Source organism: Saccoglossus kowalevskii, chromosome 2 (assembly GCF_978046115.1).
Source record: "Saccoglossus kowalevskii chromosome 2, keSacKowa6.1, whole genome shotgun sequence".
Classification (NCBI taxonomy): domain Eukaryota; kingdom Metazoa; phylum Hemichordata; class Enteropneusta; family Harrimaniidae; genus Saccoglossus; species Saccoglossus kowalevskii.
The window spans coordinates 5,356,589-5,370,147 of NC_140642.1; the positions used below are offsets into that span (position 1 = coordinate 5,356,589).

The following is a 13,559-nucleotide window of genomic DNA, read 5'->3' on the forward strand; positions in this document are numbered from 1 at the left end:
ATATTTGTATTTGTAAATTCACCATCTGTGTGTCAATAGTCAATACGTCTCATGTATTATACCTGTATATCCTAAAAACGAAATTCAATACATATTTTGCGAAGTTTAAGAATTTATAATAATGTTCATATTCCACATCTCATTCGAAAATAATTATATTTTTTTCAAATTAATGTATTGATTATTTATCGAAGTATTCATTCACTATATATTAGGGGAGTACATGAACGTGTTTCAAGTGTATAGCTGTATGATCCAAATATATTCAAAGATAGTAATACTGCCCTGTTAACACATAACCTCCTCTTTATTGCTAACCAGTGTCTAGATATATTATCATGTATAAGTAACAAACGGACGAACAAGTAGCAAAATGTGAGATCCAGGCCTCAAATTTAAATAGTGTATCGAACTTCGCACCTAATTATTAGTATGCCTTAATATTTCTCATCAAATATTCTACATGACGGTCTACTTTACTGTAACTAACCCAGACATTCCCGCTGTTACAATATCTAAATGCCAAGACAGGTTTACCGACATGTACACTATGCTAAATAAGAGAATACCTTGATAATAGTTTTATAATATTATAGAACAAACATAGCCGAATGGGCGTTGCAACATCAATAAAATTGTTCATTTAATTTTAGAACAGCAAGGAACTTGCGGTGGGACATCGTACTAACTATATTAAAGCCAGGAATCATCGACTAAGCGATTGTCGAGATTTTCATCAATGTCAGTGGCACTTGAATCCATATTAATTGTGCTTTTCTCAGTATGTTTAAACTCACGGTGCCTGAGGCCCGCCAGGTCCCTGTCATCGACTATATCGTGTATTTCAATATTGTCAAACGATGTAAATGTCGATTTATCTTTAGTTCCAATCTCCTTGTCTATGGGCTCTATTTCGTCTTCGTCAGCCTCCATACTGTACTTCGATTTCCAATCTTTGTGTCTGTAATGTGGAAATGAAGATATTTCGAAAGTTGTTTTCGCCTCCGCCTCATTTTCAAAATTCGGTAATAAGATCGTCTCTTAAAAATATACCTACCTCATGAACACTGCCTGTAAACCAGGATCGATAGTCTTTGATTTGACTCTTTCTGATTTTGAGAAACATCTATGTATTTCGCTGAGTGGGATTGCGATCAGTATTGTCAGCGAGAGCGTGAATACCGAATACCACATAAATGACAACTAAATGAAAAAAAAACATCATAAGAAATCTAGATCTTAAATATTTATAAGTTTATGGGCAGACACAATTATGAAACGACCGTCGGGAATAATTGAACATTAATTGAACGTCGTCTTATAATTATTTCTTTGTAGCTTGAATGTACGCCTTTGAACCTGTTGACTATATAATGATCGTTGCATTTATTGGCGACGAGTAACGACTGGATGCTAAATTATATAATCGACTATTTAATGTTTAACTAAGCGACGTGAAGACATTGTGCTCACTGGGTGATGAAAATAATCACTAATCACTGAACTGGGTTTCTCGTCATATGATGGGAGCTGAACAATTGTAGAATAGAACACGACAAGAAGTGCTTGTCCCGTTCGTCGTTGATGAAATATCGCTAATGCACGTGCACTTTGGCTGCTACATAACTCAATTTGGAATCGTTAACACAATAGACAACGAAATCTTACACAGATATTTGAAAGAACATCGATAAATTGTGTTACACGGGGTGAGATTGGTCTATCAATTTCGGCAATTTTGATTATTAATGCTATTTTATTCTCAAATATCGCATTACGTAGCATTTCTAATGAAACCAATAAAATGTTATCATCATTGTTGGCGGCATTAATCAGAATCCAGTTTGGTACACAAACCAAAACGTTACTCACTTTCCCTGAAAATGTGATATATCTGATATATCTCCTAGTCTATAACGGCAATGCTCGGGTATGTCGGCAGTCATGCAGTGTAATCATGTCATGTATTTAATTACACGATAGGTAACTCACGTACCGAATATATTCCCAAAACCTCATCAAGTTCGTCCTCATAAATGGTTCCGCCTACTGCAACCCAACACCCGAGTATAAATGCAATGATTACACCTGATATCACCGCCCTGAAAATGAAAACTGTGACAACTGAGCTATAATTTATATCTGCATATAGATCATTAACTTCTTCCGCCACATTGTTCATTTACACACAGTCTCTTTATCCCTCTATCCATAGAGGAACTCTGGTTTGCAATAGTAATATTAAATGGCGATAGACACGCCACGCGTGTTCAAAATTTCGTGTAGCCCAACAATTTATTTCACCCGCTAGTACGTCTCTATAAAAGTACACTAGAACTGAAATGGAATTGAGTTGAACGTGATAAAGTGCTTACCAAGAAGTTGAACGTTTGTACAAGAATCCGATAAAAAACATGCCAACAATAGGACCACCCGATATGCCGAATATTGTAGCACCCATCGTTATCAGTGTATCCATCTTTGACGCCACGTAGGAAAGAAAAATCGCAATTACACCATATCCAATAGCTGTGTGATAACGAGAAACAAATACATTGTAAATCTTCTTTTTCTGTGAACACGTTCCTGGGGACCAGTTGCTATTTTTTACTGACGCCCTCTATTGTCTATGTGTGGCAAGTGTATTTGAGAATGATGTGTTTTTATAAGAATTTCACTTATGTTATTTTATTCAAATGTAGTTTCTTAATTTACAAGTAAATTTTTCGGCATCAAAACAATTCAAGATTTGTTTTGATTTAGTATTTAAAGCATGAAGTCAACGTTGATGAGTGTTTGTGATCATAGTTGTTCAGTTCATCATGAATAGTGTAGTGTTAGATTAGCCAGTGTGTAGATCTCAAATGTAGGGGTTTACCTGTAAATTATAGTGCTAGGGACGAGGAATTGCAGTCATGGTAGAAGTTCCCAAATGATGGTACCACATCATCCAGCTAACATTTATAATTAAGGCTTTATTATCATCATATTGATTACACATTCTATACAATATTCCAATGAGAATTACTTACTGAGAAATTTCCCGGTAATTGTGTCAACCCGATCGTTGACGTACAAAGGCTTTCCGGTGCATCTTGATCTCCATTTACGCCATGGTTTCACGAAATCTTCAAGAGTAACGGCAACAAGGGCATTCAAACCAGATGACACTGAACTAAATACGAGAATGTAACATGCCAATATAAATATGATGATATACTGTATATGGGATGTACCATTATTTGTCTACATGTTGCAGCAGGTGAGAATTTCCGGTAGATTAATTTTGTTTTGACTTGATAATTGTTTTTCGAAGAGATGTTTAAGAGTAGATGAAGACACGTTTCGCATATGTTTTCATACGGTTTGTCAAATTCTTGTAAGCCAATCCATTCTCATTATTGGCCTGACCCTTACTATTATACACCATATATGACGTCACCTCATACCTTAGTGTTCCTGCAAATATGCATGAGATGAAGAGACCCACAAAACCGTGTATGTGACCAAACAAGTCACTAACAAAATATACCAATATCTGAAAATATATGAAAGCATTCACTGCATACTAAATTATAGTATACCTCAATATATCGGTTGACTTACTTACTAGGAAATAAATTCGAATAAAATATATGAAAAAACATAAACTAAATTATATTTAAAGAAAAACTAACTTGCATCGTATTTTAATCCGAATTATTTATAGTGTCACAACACTAAAGTCAAGTATATACCTGATCTGATGACGTATAGTCGGGTTCATATTGCGGTTCAACTCCGTCGTCCCTTATTTCTATCGAACCAAAAGTAAGAACACGATTAAAAGAAATCCAATTGACGTCGCTGATTTGCCAATGCGAACTACAGTATTGAATTCTTTTATAACTTGTTGATGAATTGTTATATGAAAGTCGACTAAATCAAAAGTTCTCAGTCAAATTGACCTAATGGAGCACAATTCTCATAAACTAGCTCAAAAACATAATTTATAAGTATACCTGGAGGGAAGTTTATGAAAGTAACGTTGATAACTGGTGTTGGGAAGGTGCTATTGGCAGACAATTCTGGATGCCGTTATTAGCCGGTATCAATAGAGTGAGGTAATCTATAAATAAATAAATAAATAAATAAATAAATAAATAAATAAATAAATAAATAAATAAATAAATAAATAAATAAATAAATAAATAAATAAATAAATAAATAAATAAATAAATAAATAAATAAATAAATAAATAAATAAATAAATAAATAAATAAATAAATAAATAAATAAATAAATACGGTATATATTATTATCTATTTGTGAATGAGTTAATATCCCGAAAATAAGAGTATGTTAATATGTATTAAGTTGTGTTTTATGTTACTTACTGTTGTAGTATGCATACAGTACCAAACCAGTAAAATACACCAACGGCAGAAATATCCACTGAAATGGCAGATTCAGCATCACTGCCCTATTTAATAAATAAAAGCAGCCTCATAATAATGATGTGCTGCGTTCAGCAATCCAGACATACACACAATGTGTCATTTAACTCGAAGTTTGAAATTGCAAGTTTATACACAGAAATATACTACTATTTCGTTCGAAAACATAAACATAATGCGATTGTAACACACTATTATTATAATATTGACAAAATTAATGTGTCCAATCACAGTACACCATAAACATAGCCAACCGTCTATGTCTAACTACCAGTCTGTATAAACTTATCCTTGTGATATAACATTCGATTCTCAGGGGGCATGATGGCAATCTTTAACTTCAAGAAATCTCGGGACATTCGTATCATCAGTTATAACATACATACTTACAGCTGGGCTTGTCTAACAGTCTTTGTGCTTATGTATCGCTGCACAGCAGTTTGACTCACGCAGATAGCGAGATAAGATACCCCTCCACCAATCAAGCAACTTAAAAAAGAAGTCCGGGCTGTTAAGTCGAACGGGAAACTGCAATTGGTAAATGTAGTGTATTAGTTATATATACAGCAAGTCTCAGAAGTATTGGGAAAGCCAAACTCGCCAGCAAATTGGCTAACTGTTTGGGTTTTCACTGAACAGTTGTCTTTCAAATCACGCTGCCGCCGACTTGTGGCCGCGTCCACTCAGAGTGGGGACATCGAATGCTTTTACGTAGCCTGGCACATGTCTGGGATTCTCAGGCGCCAGTCCCCCTTCAGCCTGCAAAAAAAGACAAACCCAACCCACCAGAGGTCTACTTCGGCCATCCACCCCCTTGCCGAATTTCTGAAACCGCCAGTGACAAGTGATAATAATAATAATAATAATAATAATAATAATAATATATACACGATTAATTCACCGATATTTACTATATGAGGGCAGCTATTTTGTATACGGCTTAAAATTAAATAAAGAGACAAGGTTTTTAGTTTCCTACAAATCAGGGGAAAAATAACAAACATTCACAGCCAAACAATTCGTAACAAATGGTGTAACATTAAGCCAACCGCAAATAAGATTCGACTGCATTCGTCGTTTCTGCGTGGAAAATTTTACACGAACATTTCATGACTCAAAGGACATTTTACCTGAGGTATTTGAGACCGAAATCGCCATCTAACTGCAAGGTCACCACTGATTTATTTAGCTTCTGAACGCGTGACGATTATCCTTTCGCGCTGCTGTGAAAAGAATCTTTGATCATATAAATTCCAGCACGTCGTTATAATTTACTTCTTCAATTTAACCATGTCGAACCATCCATCCTCTGTACAGTTTACAAAATCGCTTATTTATATCCCACTACATAAGATCATTTATATCCCCTCCTGTAATATAGACTCACCGGGGTGGGCGTGACCACAAGTCGGCGCCAGCCAACCTAATCAGTTAACCAATTCGCTAGCGAGACTTGCTGTAGTGTTCGATCGAAGTGTGAACACATTAAGTTAAGTTTTATATGCACATACTAAAACAACGATTCTGCCAGTCTGCCGTCGTCTTTGTTGACTTGCCATACATAGGAAATTCCCCCAGATTCAATGGTTCCAAGCACGATAACTAGAATAAGGTCTATCAGAATAACCATGAATAAGAAAACGTCTGTCCAAATAACAGCTTTCATTCCACCCTGAAAAATTGAGAGATGTTATACACACCTGACTAAACGCAAACATAAGACGGATCATAGTGCATCGCAACTTCCTTTATCAGCAACTTGATTCAAGGTTCATCTATATTTACTCCTATGCCCACAAATCATGTTTTATTTGCGTTGATTGTCAAATAAATTGATAGACTTACTAAAGAAGTGTAGAATATACAAACACATCCAAAACCAACAATGCTGATCCACGCATCAATCCCATTCACTAGAACAGCATAAAACATAAATTCAGTTACAGTCCTTCTACATGACTTAAAATATATATTCTGGATCTGGATGATCAGTTTGTCCTGTACTCATTTGAAGTAATGATGCTGTCGCCAAATTATCTATTGTTGTATGATTATGTCAAATTTCATTTAGCTTATCGCGATAGTATGTAGTAAGTCATGCTGTATGTAATATATATTATTCATAATATTGTTGACTGATTGTTGTAATCTCGTACATACCTGCTTCAAGTGCTAATGCTGGACCGATTAATACAACAGCCATGTAGAATGCAGTTTGAAGGATGAATAATCCCGACACTATCGCCCGTAGGGTATAATTGTATCTCCATTCACAGTACTGTGTGATGAGTGCATATTACTACATACATAGAAACATCGTTATACATGTGATTAACGGGATATTATTTTCTGTACTCTCGCCTGAACGTTTGCAGCATCGCTACTTTGAAATTATGTTAAGTATTATGGATCGATCAAACCACAGACAACTGTCAGATATCATTGCTAGGCAGGTGATTGAAAGTCGAGTATATGTGCAGATTTGTGGGCCTAAAAATGTTGTATATGCACTGTTCATAAGTGGTCTGCGATTCACACTGTTAAAATTTCTTTCACAAGTAGAACATGTTCAAATTACCATGAAAAGTGCAAAAATGCATTTTTTTTCAAACGATCTGCATAATTCATCATATGTAAAATTGACATTGTGTGCATGATTATGCAAATCAGTCATTCTCTGTGTGTGCAAATCTCGTGAAATAATGTATATTTAATGGTTTACCATGTATTGCGTTATTATCGTCAGCGCCAACCAGACACCATAAGGTATGTAATCTTACTCACCTCGTATGCACTGGTCAATGGCAGAGAATGAAACACCGGGACAAAAAACCATGCGACAAAAGGGTAGGACCATATAAATGAAAACAGGTAGGCCGCGTAACCCAGGCCGTAGAGATAAACTTCTGCAGGGCTACCGAGCAAGGTGATGGCCGACATGAAGGACACCAACATTGACATAGCTACTGGTACTCCCGACAAACTTCTACCGGCCGTCAGGTAACTGTAACAAATTAGACCATCTCGTTTTACGTTAAGCTGACTCTATAGATACAGACATGGAGCCAAAATTAAATATACGTAATTAATACTATTACTTACTCTTTGGTTGTGTTTTTCGCTTTCCATCCCTGGTATATTCCTTGACAAGCAACGAAGAGCAGGACAGCCACGATGACGACTATGTCAGAAGCAAGCAAGCTATAATCATCCGTCATCTTTACACCTAAACTTATTTAATGTGAGCCAGTCACAATGGTAACAATGGTTTCAGGACACTCGTACCCTAACTATCGCATCGATCGAAATGACAGATAATTCTCCCCCACGATGCAACGATAAGATACCAGTGTGACCTTAACGTCTCTCCAATGGTGCTATATATCGGTGTTCTATTTAATCAGCTATAAATCACACGATGTCTAATAGATCTAATGGCACTTACAGGTGGATACATTGGATTTGATAAAACAAAGACCACCCTTATTTACAACATTTGAAATATTTGCAGCGAGGATTATTTAATATTGAATCTTTCCATAATGGTATGTTAAGTGTTAAGTTTTCCAGGCAAGTTACACATTTTATTTGTGTATATATGACTTGCTCCAAACCTGTTTCAAGTATGAGTGAAGAGTTGACCTTTATCCGAAATGCCATCCATGTTAACAGAAACGGATAGGTAAATTAAAGGTCATCGAAATGGTTTGAACGTAAAATAAAGTCCCTGTTACAATCAATTCAGAACTGAACATATAAATCAGGTCATCTTAACAGGTGCGCATCTACGAAGTTTGACTCTGGTGCTAGTGATATTCATTCATAAGTTGAAATGTGACGATTAATATCATATGTTAGCCATTGAATGTGTTGTTTGCTTCTTTTGCTTGGTGACATTGGCATTATGTCCAGTCAGTCACAAGTTTACTCGAGGTTATATTCTCCGATAACATTCGATTATACTATTGCCCATATTTTGGACAAACCGTTACGTAATTTGTATACATTGTAAAAAGGAATAGTAAAGATGAAAATAGAAGATAAAAAGCATAGTTATACAAAGGAATTTAAGCAAGGTGCTTTCAAATAACGCATGTATCACATTTTAGCATTTAACATTATAATAGTATAATAAGTATATAATGTATGATATACAATGGTATAAAACGAACTATTTAATATATTATCGAGTAGTCAACTGCCGTTTTCGATTTCTCTCGGTCAAACTATTATTCGAAAATACAATATCCTAATACTGTTGCTTACCGTTATTTCTGCAGCAAGTCTGTCAGTATCAGCGTCAGCCCAGTCCCGCTCATCTGAAGCTTCTATTGAATAAAGCCATCACTGTTCCTGCCATTGTATTCTTGGGATACCTTGCTTCATTGTTAGCTTCATTGTAGGAATCAATGTGCGAATAATCAGTTGGTCTCTCGACGCCTTGATCATCACTCCCAGCACTGCTTTGAATAATCCCACACTACGTCACATTGTGGGCACCATTTCCCCAAGACCAACGATTTCTTGTGTTCAAATCTAAAGCACCGGGGATCAAGCCAACCGCTCTAGCACACTAAGTACCAATCTGATTAAAATCTGATGTAGTGTCCGGGCTTTAATTATTTTGGCTATAAACTTATTTTATTTTTTTTACTTTTGTTATTAATGTATTTTTATTTTATTATTATTTTACTTTGATTTTGTGTTGTTTTTTTTTCAATTCCGCCCTACCTACATCTGATCCGACGCCTATGTAAGTCCCGTTCAAATCTCGCGTAAATAACAGCCAATCACAACCCCCCTTTTATACAGGCCGTCGGTTGCTTACTTTTCATAGTAGCGATACTCTACGGGCAATCTTTCTGTACATTATATTTTGCCCACTTGAATAAACCATTAATAGAAAATTGCTAGTATATTTTTATTTACAAAAGAAATTCCACAGTATTTTACAATTTTTGTCATTACATTGAATACTTTTTCCACTTCCAACAAATGTGTACACTTCCTAATACATCTTCGCCAGCCAAGGTTCGTTCATTCAGTCATCGCTTCAACTTTACACCAACAACTGAGCATAATTATCTGGAATAGAAACAAAACAATAAGTAAATCGTAATGATTAGAACACTGTAAACAGCTATAGTAAACAATCCAAACTGATTTTGAATTGTATAACGGTCACCGGCCCACGACATCGACGCAGAAAATTGGAGCAAAAAAAATATTTCCTGATCAATTGCGAGTGTTCCAAATAAAAAATATTTTATCCCAGTCCAAATCAGCTCAATTACTTGATTAAAGAGTTATTGTATAATGTACAAAATGTTGATACATTTTGATGAATATTTACAGCTACGACTTCAATACCGTAGATGACTTTGGCCCGATCGTCAACAAAACATCACCCGTCTCCAGGGCAAGCGACTGGAAAAAGACACCGGTGTTCGGTCGAACCGGTGGAAACAAAATTGTCACTCCCAGAATAACTACGCAAAATAACGATCTAAACTCGAACCAATCGAGCCACAATATTAACATAAAAATGACTTTCGTTGCATTTGACAATGATAAACTTACCGAAAAGCCGTGTTATTCTCGGTCGCTAACGTCGGTATAATCCGCCATTTTATTTGAGTGTGTTTGCCACCTGAATCTGCCCGGTGACGTCATCATGTGCGCTATAGAAGGAGGTCTGTGATTCGTTGACTAAAATCGTCGATAGTGGGTCTCGTTGAAATCTCGTTACATAGGCATCGGGTCATTGGTAGGTAGGGCGGAATTAAAAAAATCACAAAATCAAAATCAAAGTAAAATAATGAAATAAAAAGGCATTAATAACAAAAGTAATAAAAAATTAAAATACGTTTATAGCCAAAATAATTAAAGCCCGTACACTACATCAGATTTTAATCAGATTGACTAAGTACACACTAATTCAAAAATGACTACCGCTACGACACCTATTTGATGGACGACTCCCCGGTGTAGCTGCCCCTTATAAAGCTTGTATTTCTATAGGAATAATGTAGAATGGACATGTTTGTGGTATTTCCAAATGCTTGTATGATAGTATAGACTGTACATTGCTCATGTCACTACATGTAAGGAACGCGAAATATTTAAATTAACTAAGCATGCAGTGGTATAGCCATGTGACTAGTTATGGCATACATTTCAGATAGCCAAGTGGTGAGTCGGTCAATGACATCAAACATTGTGTTTGTAAAATCTTCATTTGTGTTTGTAAAATCTCCATTTGTGTTGGTAAAATCTTCATTTGTGTTTGTAAAATCTCCATTTGTGTTTGTGAAATCTCCATTTGTGTTTGTAAAATCTCCATTTGTGTTTGTAAAATCTTCATTTGTGTTTGTAAAATCTTCATTTGTGTTTGTGAAATCTTCATTCGTGTTTGTGAAATCTTCATTTGTGTATTAAAATCTTCATTTGTGTTTGTAAAATCTTCATTTTTGTATGTAAAATCTTCATTTGTGTTTGTAAAATCTCCATTTTTGAATGTAAAATCTTCATTTGTGTATTAAAATCTTCATTCGTGTTTGTAAAATCTTCATTTGTGTATTAAAATCTTCATTTGTGTTTGTAAAATCTTCATTTGTGTTTGTAAAATCTTCATTTGTGTTTGTAAAATCTTCATTGCTCATGTCACTACAGGTAAGGAACGCGAAATATTTAAATTAACTAAGCATGCAGTGGTATAGCCATGTGACTAGTTATGGCATACATTTCAGATAGCCAAGTGGTGAGTCGGTCAATGACATCAAACATTGTGTTTGTAAAATCTTCATTTGTGTTTGTAAAATCTCCATTTGTGTTTGTAAAATCTTCATTTGTGTTTGTAAAATCTTCATTTGTGTTTGTGAAATCTTCATTCGTGTTTGTGAAATCTTCATTTGTGTATTAAAATCTTCATTTGTGTTTGTAAAATCTTCATTTTTGTATGTAAAATCTTCATTTGTGTTTGTAAAATCTCCATTTTTGAATGTAAAATCTTCATTTGTGTATTAAAATCTTCATTCGTGTTTGTAAAATCTTCATTTGTGTATTAAAATCTTCATTTGTGTTTGTAAAATCTTCATTTGTGTTTGTAAAATCTTCATTTGTGTTTGTAAAATCTCCATTTTTGAATGTAAAATCTTCATTTGTGTATTAAAATCTTCATTTGTGTTTGTAAAATCTTCATTTGTGTTTGTAAATTCTTCATTTGTGTTTGTGAAATCTTCATTTGTGTGTAAAATCTTCATTTGTGTATTAAAATCTTCATTTGTGTTTGTAAAATCTTCATTTTTGTATGTAAAATCTTCATTTGTGTTTGTAAAATCTTCATTTTTGTATGTAAAATCTTCATTTGTGTTTGTAAAATCTTCATTTGTGTTTGTAAAATCTTCATTTTTGTATGTAAAATCTTCATTTTTGGATGTAAAATCTTCATTTGTGTATGTAAAATCTTCATTTGTATTCTTAAAATCTTCATTTGTATTCTTAAAATCTTCAAATAGAGATTTGTCAAATACAAATGAATATTCCATGAATACGATTAGAAATGAAGATTTTAGGAATACAAATTATAAATACAAAATTTAAATACCATCTGTGAGTGAATAAATGAAGGCAATGTACAATAGAAACAACAGTTTTACAATAACCTGCTCCATTGGTGCATCAAAGGAGGTCTTCGATCCATTTTATATCACGTGTTAGCATTGCAACTATATAAAGTGTAAAGTAATCTCACGACTACTATCAAACATTATACAACAGTCATATGAATGTGCAAGAAAAGCATTAATGTAGCACACTCTAAACGCGTTAAGAGATGACTCACATCACAGCTGACTACTGTAGGAGTTGAAACAAAATGTTGCAAGGAGAACACTTTCAACCTCAGTAGTGACGTCTCTGGTGGTCATTATCTACGTCGTTCTAGTAATTGTATGACCTAGGTGATAACAATTATCAACTAGTCGACATTTTGAGTGCACAACTTTACCACACTGCTCTAGAGAAGTACTTTAATTTTGTTTTCTGAATGTTGTAAACGAAGTCCTGTTCATTGGCATACAGCTCACAGGCACGAATAAATTTACGTAGAATCTTAATAGAGGGCGCTATGATACTCACATCATCGGCGTAACTTAACTTGTTGGCAAATGCATGCTCCAACTCGACATCCACAAAACTGGCTGTTTACTTCACTTAACTCGTCCATGCAAATATTATTAAAACTCTATTTGACACATTCAACCCAGTTTACATAAAAGTACCCCATCTAACGCAAGCAGTAATATTGGCCGCAATACTAGCTCAATAAGCGAATAATGTGGGCTGGAAATTTACGTTTTACAAGCTTATTGAAAGAAGTTCAATTTTGAACTTGTCGAACGCTTTAGATGCGTCAAAAAACGAATAATCCACTGCCAAGATAATTATAATAACGGATGATCTCCTTAAGAATCAGTATGCACAAGCCAGTATGTCAGAGTGTTCTTAAAAAAATCGAGTTGATTGTCCGTAGTCTAAGCGCACATTTCACATCGTTCAAACATAATATTCTTCAAACATAAGACATCACAGAGGTAATCACGATTGTACGATAATTATTTCTGCTCGTTATATCGCCTCTTTTTTTCTTGAAATAGGAGAATGTGACAATTTCCATCCCGCATGGGGTAATACCACTAGAATTGACAACAATTGAATGCTTAAGGTTTTCAGCAATAAGACCATCAACACCAGCTGACTTAGCAGGCAATAATTGGTCAATATTCGAAACCTCATTCACACGTTAAAAACACGTGTAATGTCATTACTAATATTGGAAAAGTGAATTAACACAGAACCCTATAGCTTCAAAGTGGCTTGCCCACATATCCGCAATTGTCTCTTCACCAGTTGCATCGCCAACCGTAGACGAAGGAACTGAATATGCATTGACGTAAAGCAAGTTTGAATTTTGATCTCGATGATTTCATGGTATCAAACACAGTCCGCTATACATTGGAGATACGCCACAACCAGAGACAGTCCCGCGCTAAACGATCATTCCTCCCTGGTACGTCCTAGGATTGTGGGTAAAGTGTGACATCATACCCACTATTGGTATGC

At 35.0% G+C, this 13,559-nt stretch overlaps 1 protein-coding gene and 1 long non-coding RNA gene across 2 annotated transcripts; both read right to left on the reverse strand.

Moving 5' to 3' along the window:
• Positions 1-693: 693 nt before the first annotated feature.
• LOC144355676 (sodium-coupled monocarboxylate transporter 1-like) lies at positions 694-7,654 on the reverse strand. Its single transcript, XM_085496207.1, has 14 exons — positions 7,539-7,654; positions 7,221-7,440; positions 6,597-6,714; positions 6,282-6,349; positions 5,948-6,108; positions 4,827-4,964; positions 4,377-4,462; positions 3,738-3,796; positions 3,450-3,538; positions 3,033-3,175; positions 2,376-2,529; positions 1,997-2,102; positions 1,058-1,203; positions 694-961 (listed from the first exon to the last, which is right to left on the reverse strand). The coding sequence occupies exons 1-14, from the start codon at positions 7,652-7,654 to the stop codon at positions 694-696; spliced, it is 1,872 nt and encodes a 623-aa protein (XP_085352333.1).
• A 1,689-nt stretch (positions 7,655-9,343) lies between these two features.
• On the reverse strand, positions 9,344-10,190 carry LOC146748068 (uncharacterized). Its single transcript, XR_014931040.1, has 2 exons — positions 10,017-10,190; positions 9,344-9,521 (listed from the first exon to the last, which is right to left on the reverse strand). It is a non-coding gene; the product is annotated as an uncharacterized LOC146748068 (long non-coding RNA).
• Positions 10,191-13,559: the final 3,369 nt, after the last annotated feature.

Excerpts from the sequence above, each read along its gene's own strand:
- LOC144355676 (XM_085496207.1), bottom strand. The coding sequence starts at position 7,654 with ATGACGGATGATTATAGCTTGCTTGCTTCTGACATAGTCGTCATCGTG. Across the intron at positions 6,109-6,281 it reads GTATATTCTACACTTCTTTA|GGTGGAATGAAAGCTGTTAT; the intron begins GTAAGTCTATCA and ends TCAATTTTTCAG. Across the intron at positions 962-1,057 it reads TTACAGGCAGTGTTCATGAG|ACACAAAGATTGGAAATCGA; the intron begins GTAGGTATATTT and ends TCCACATTACAG.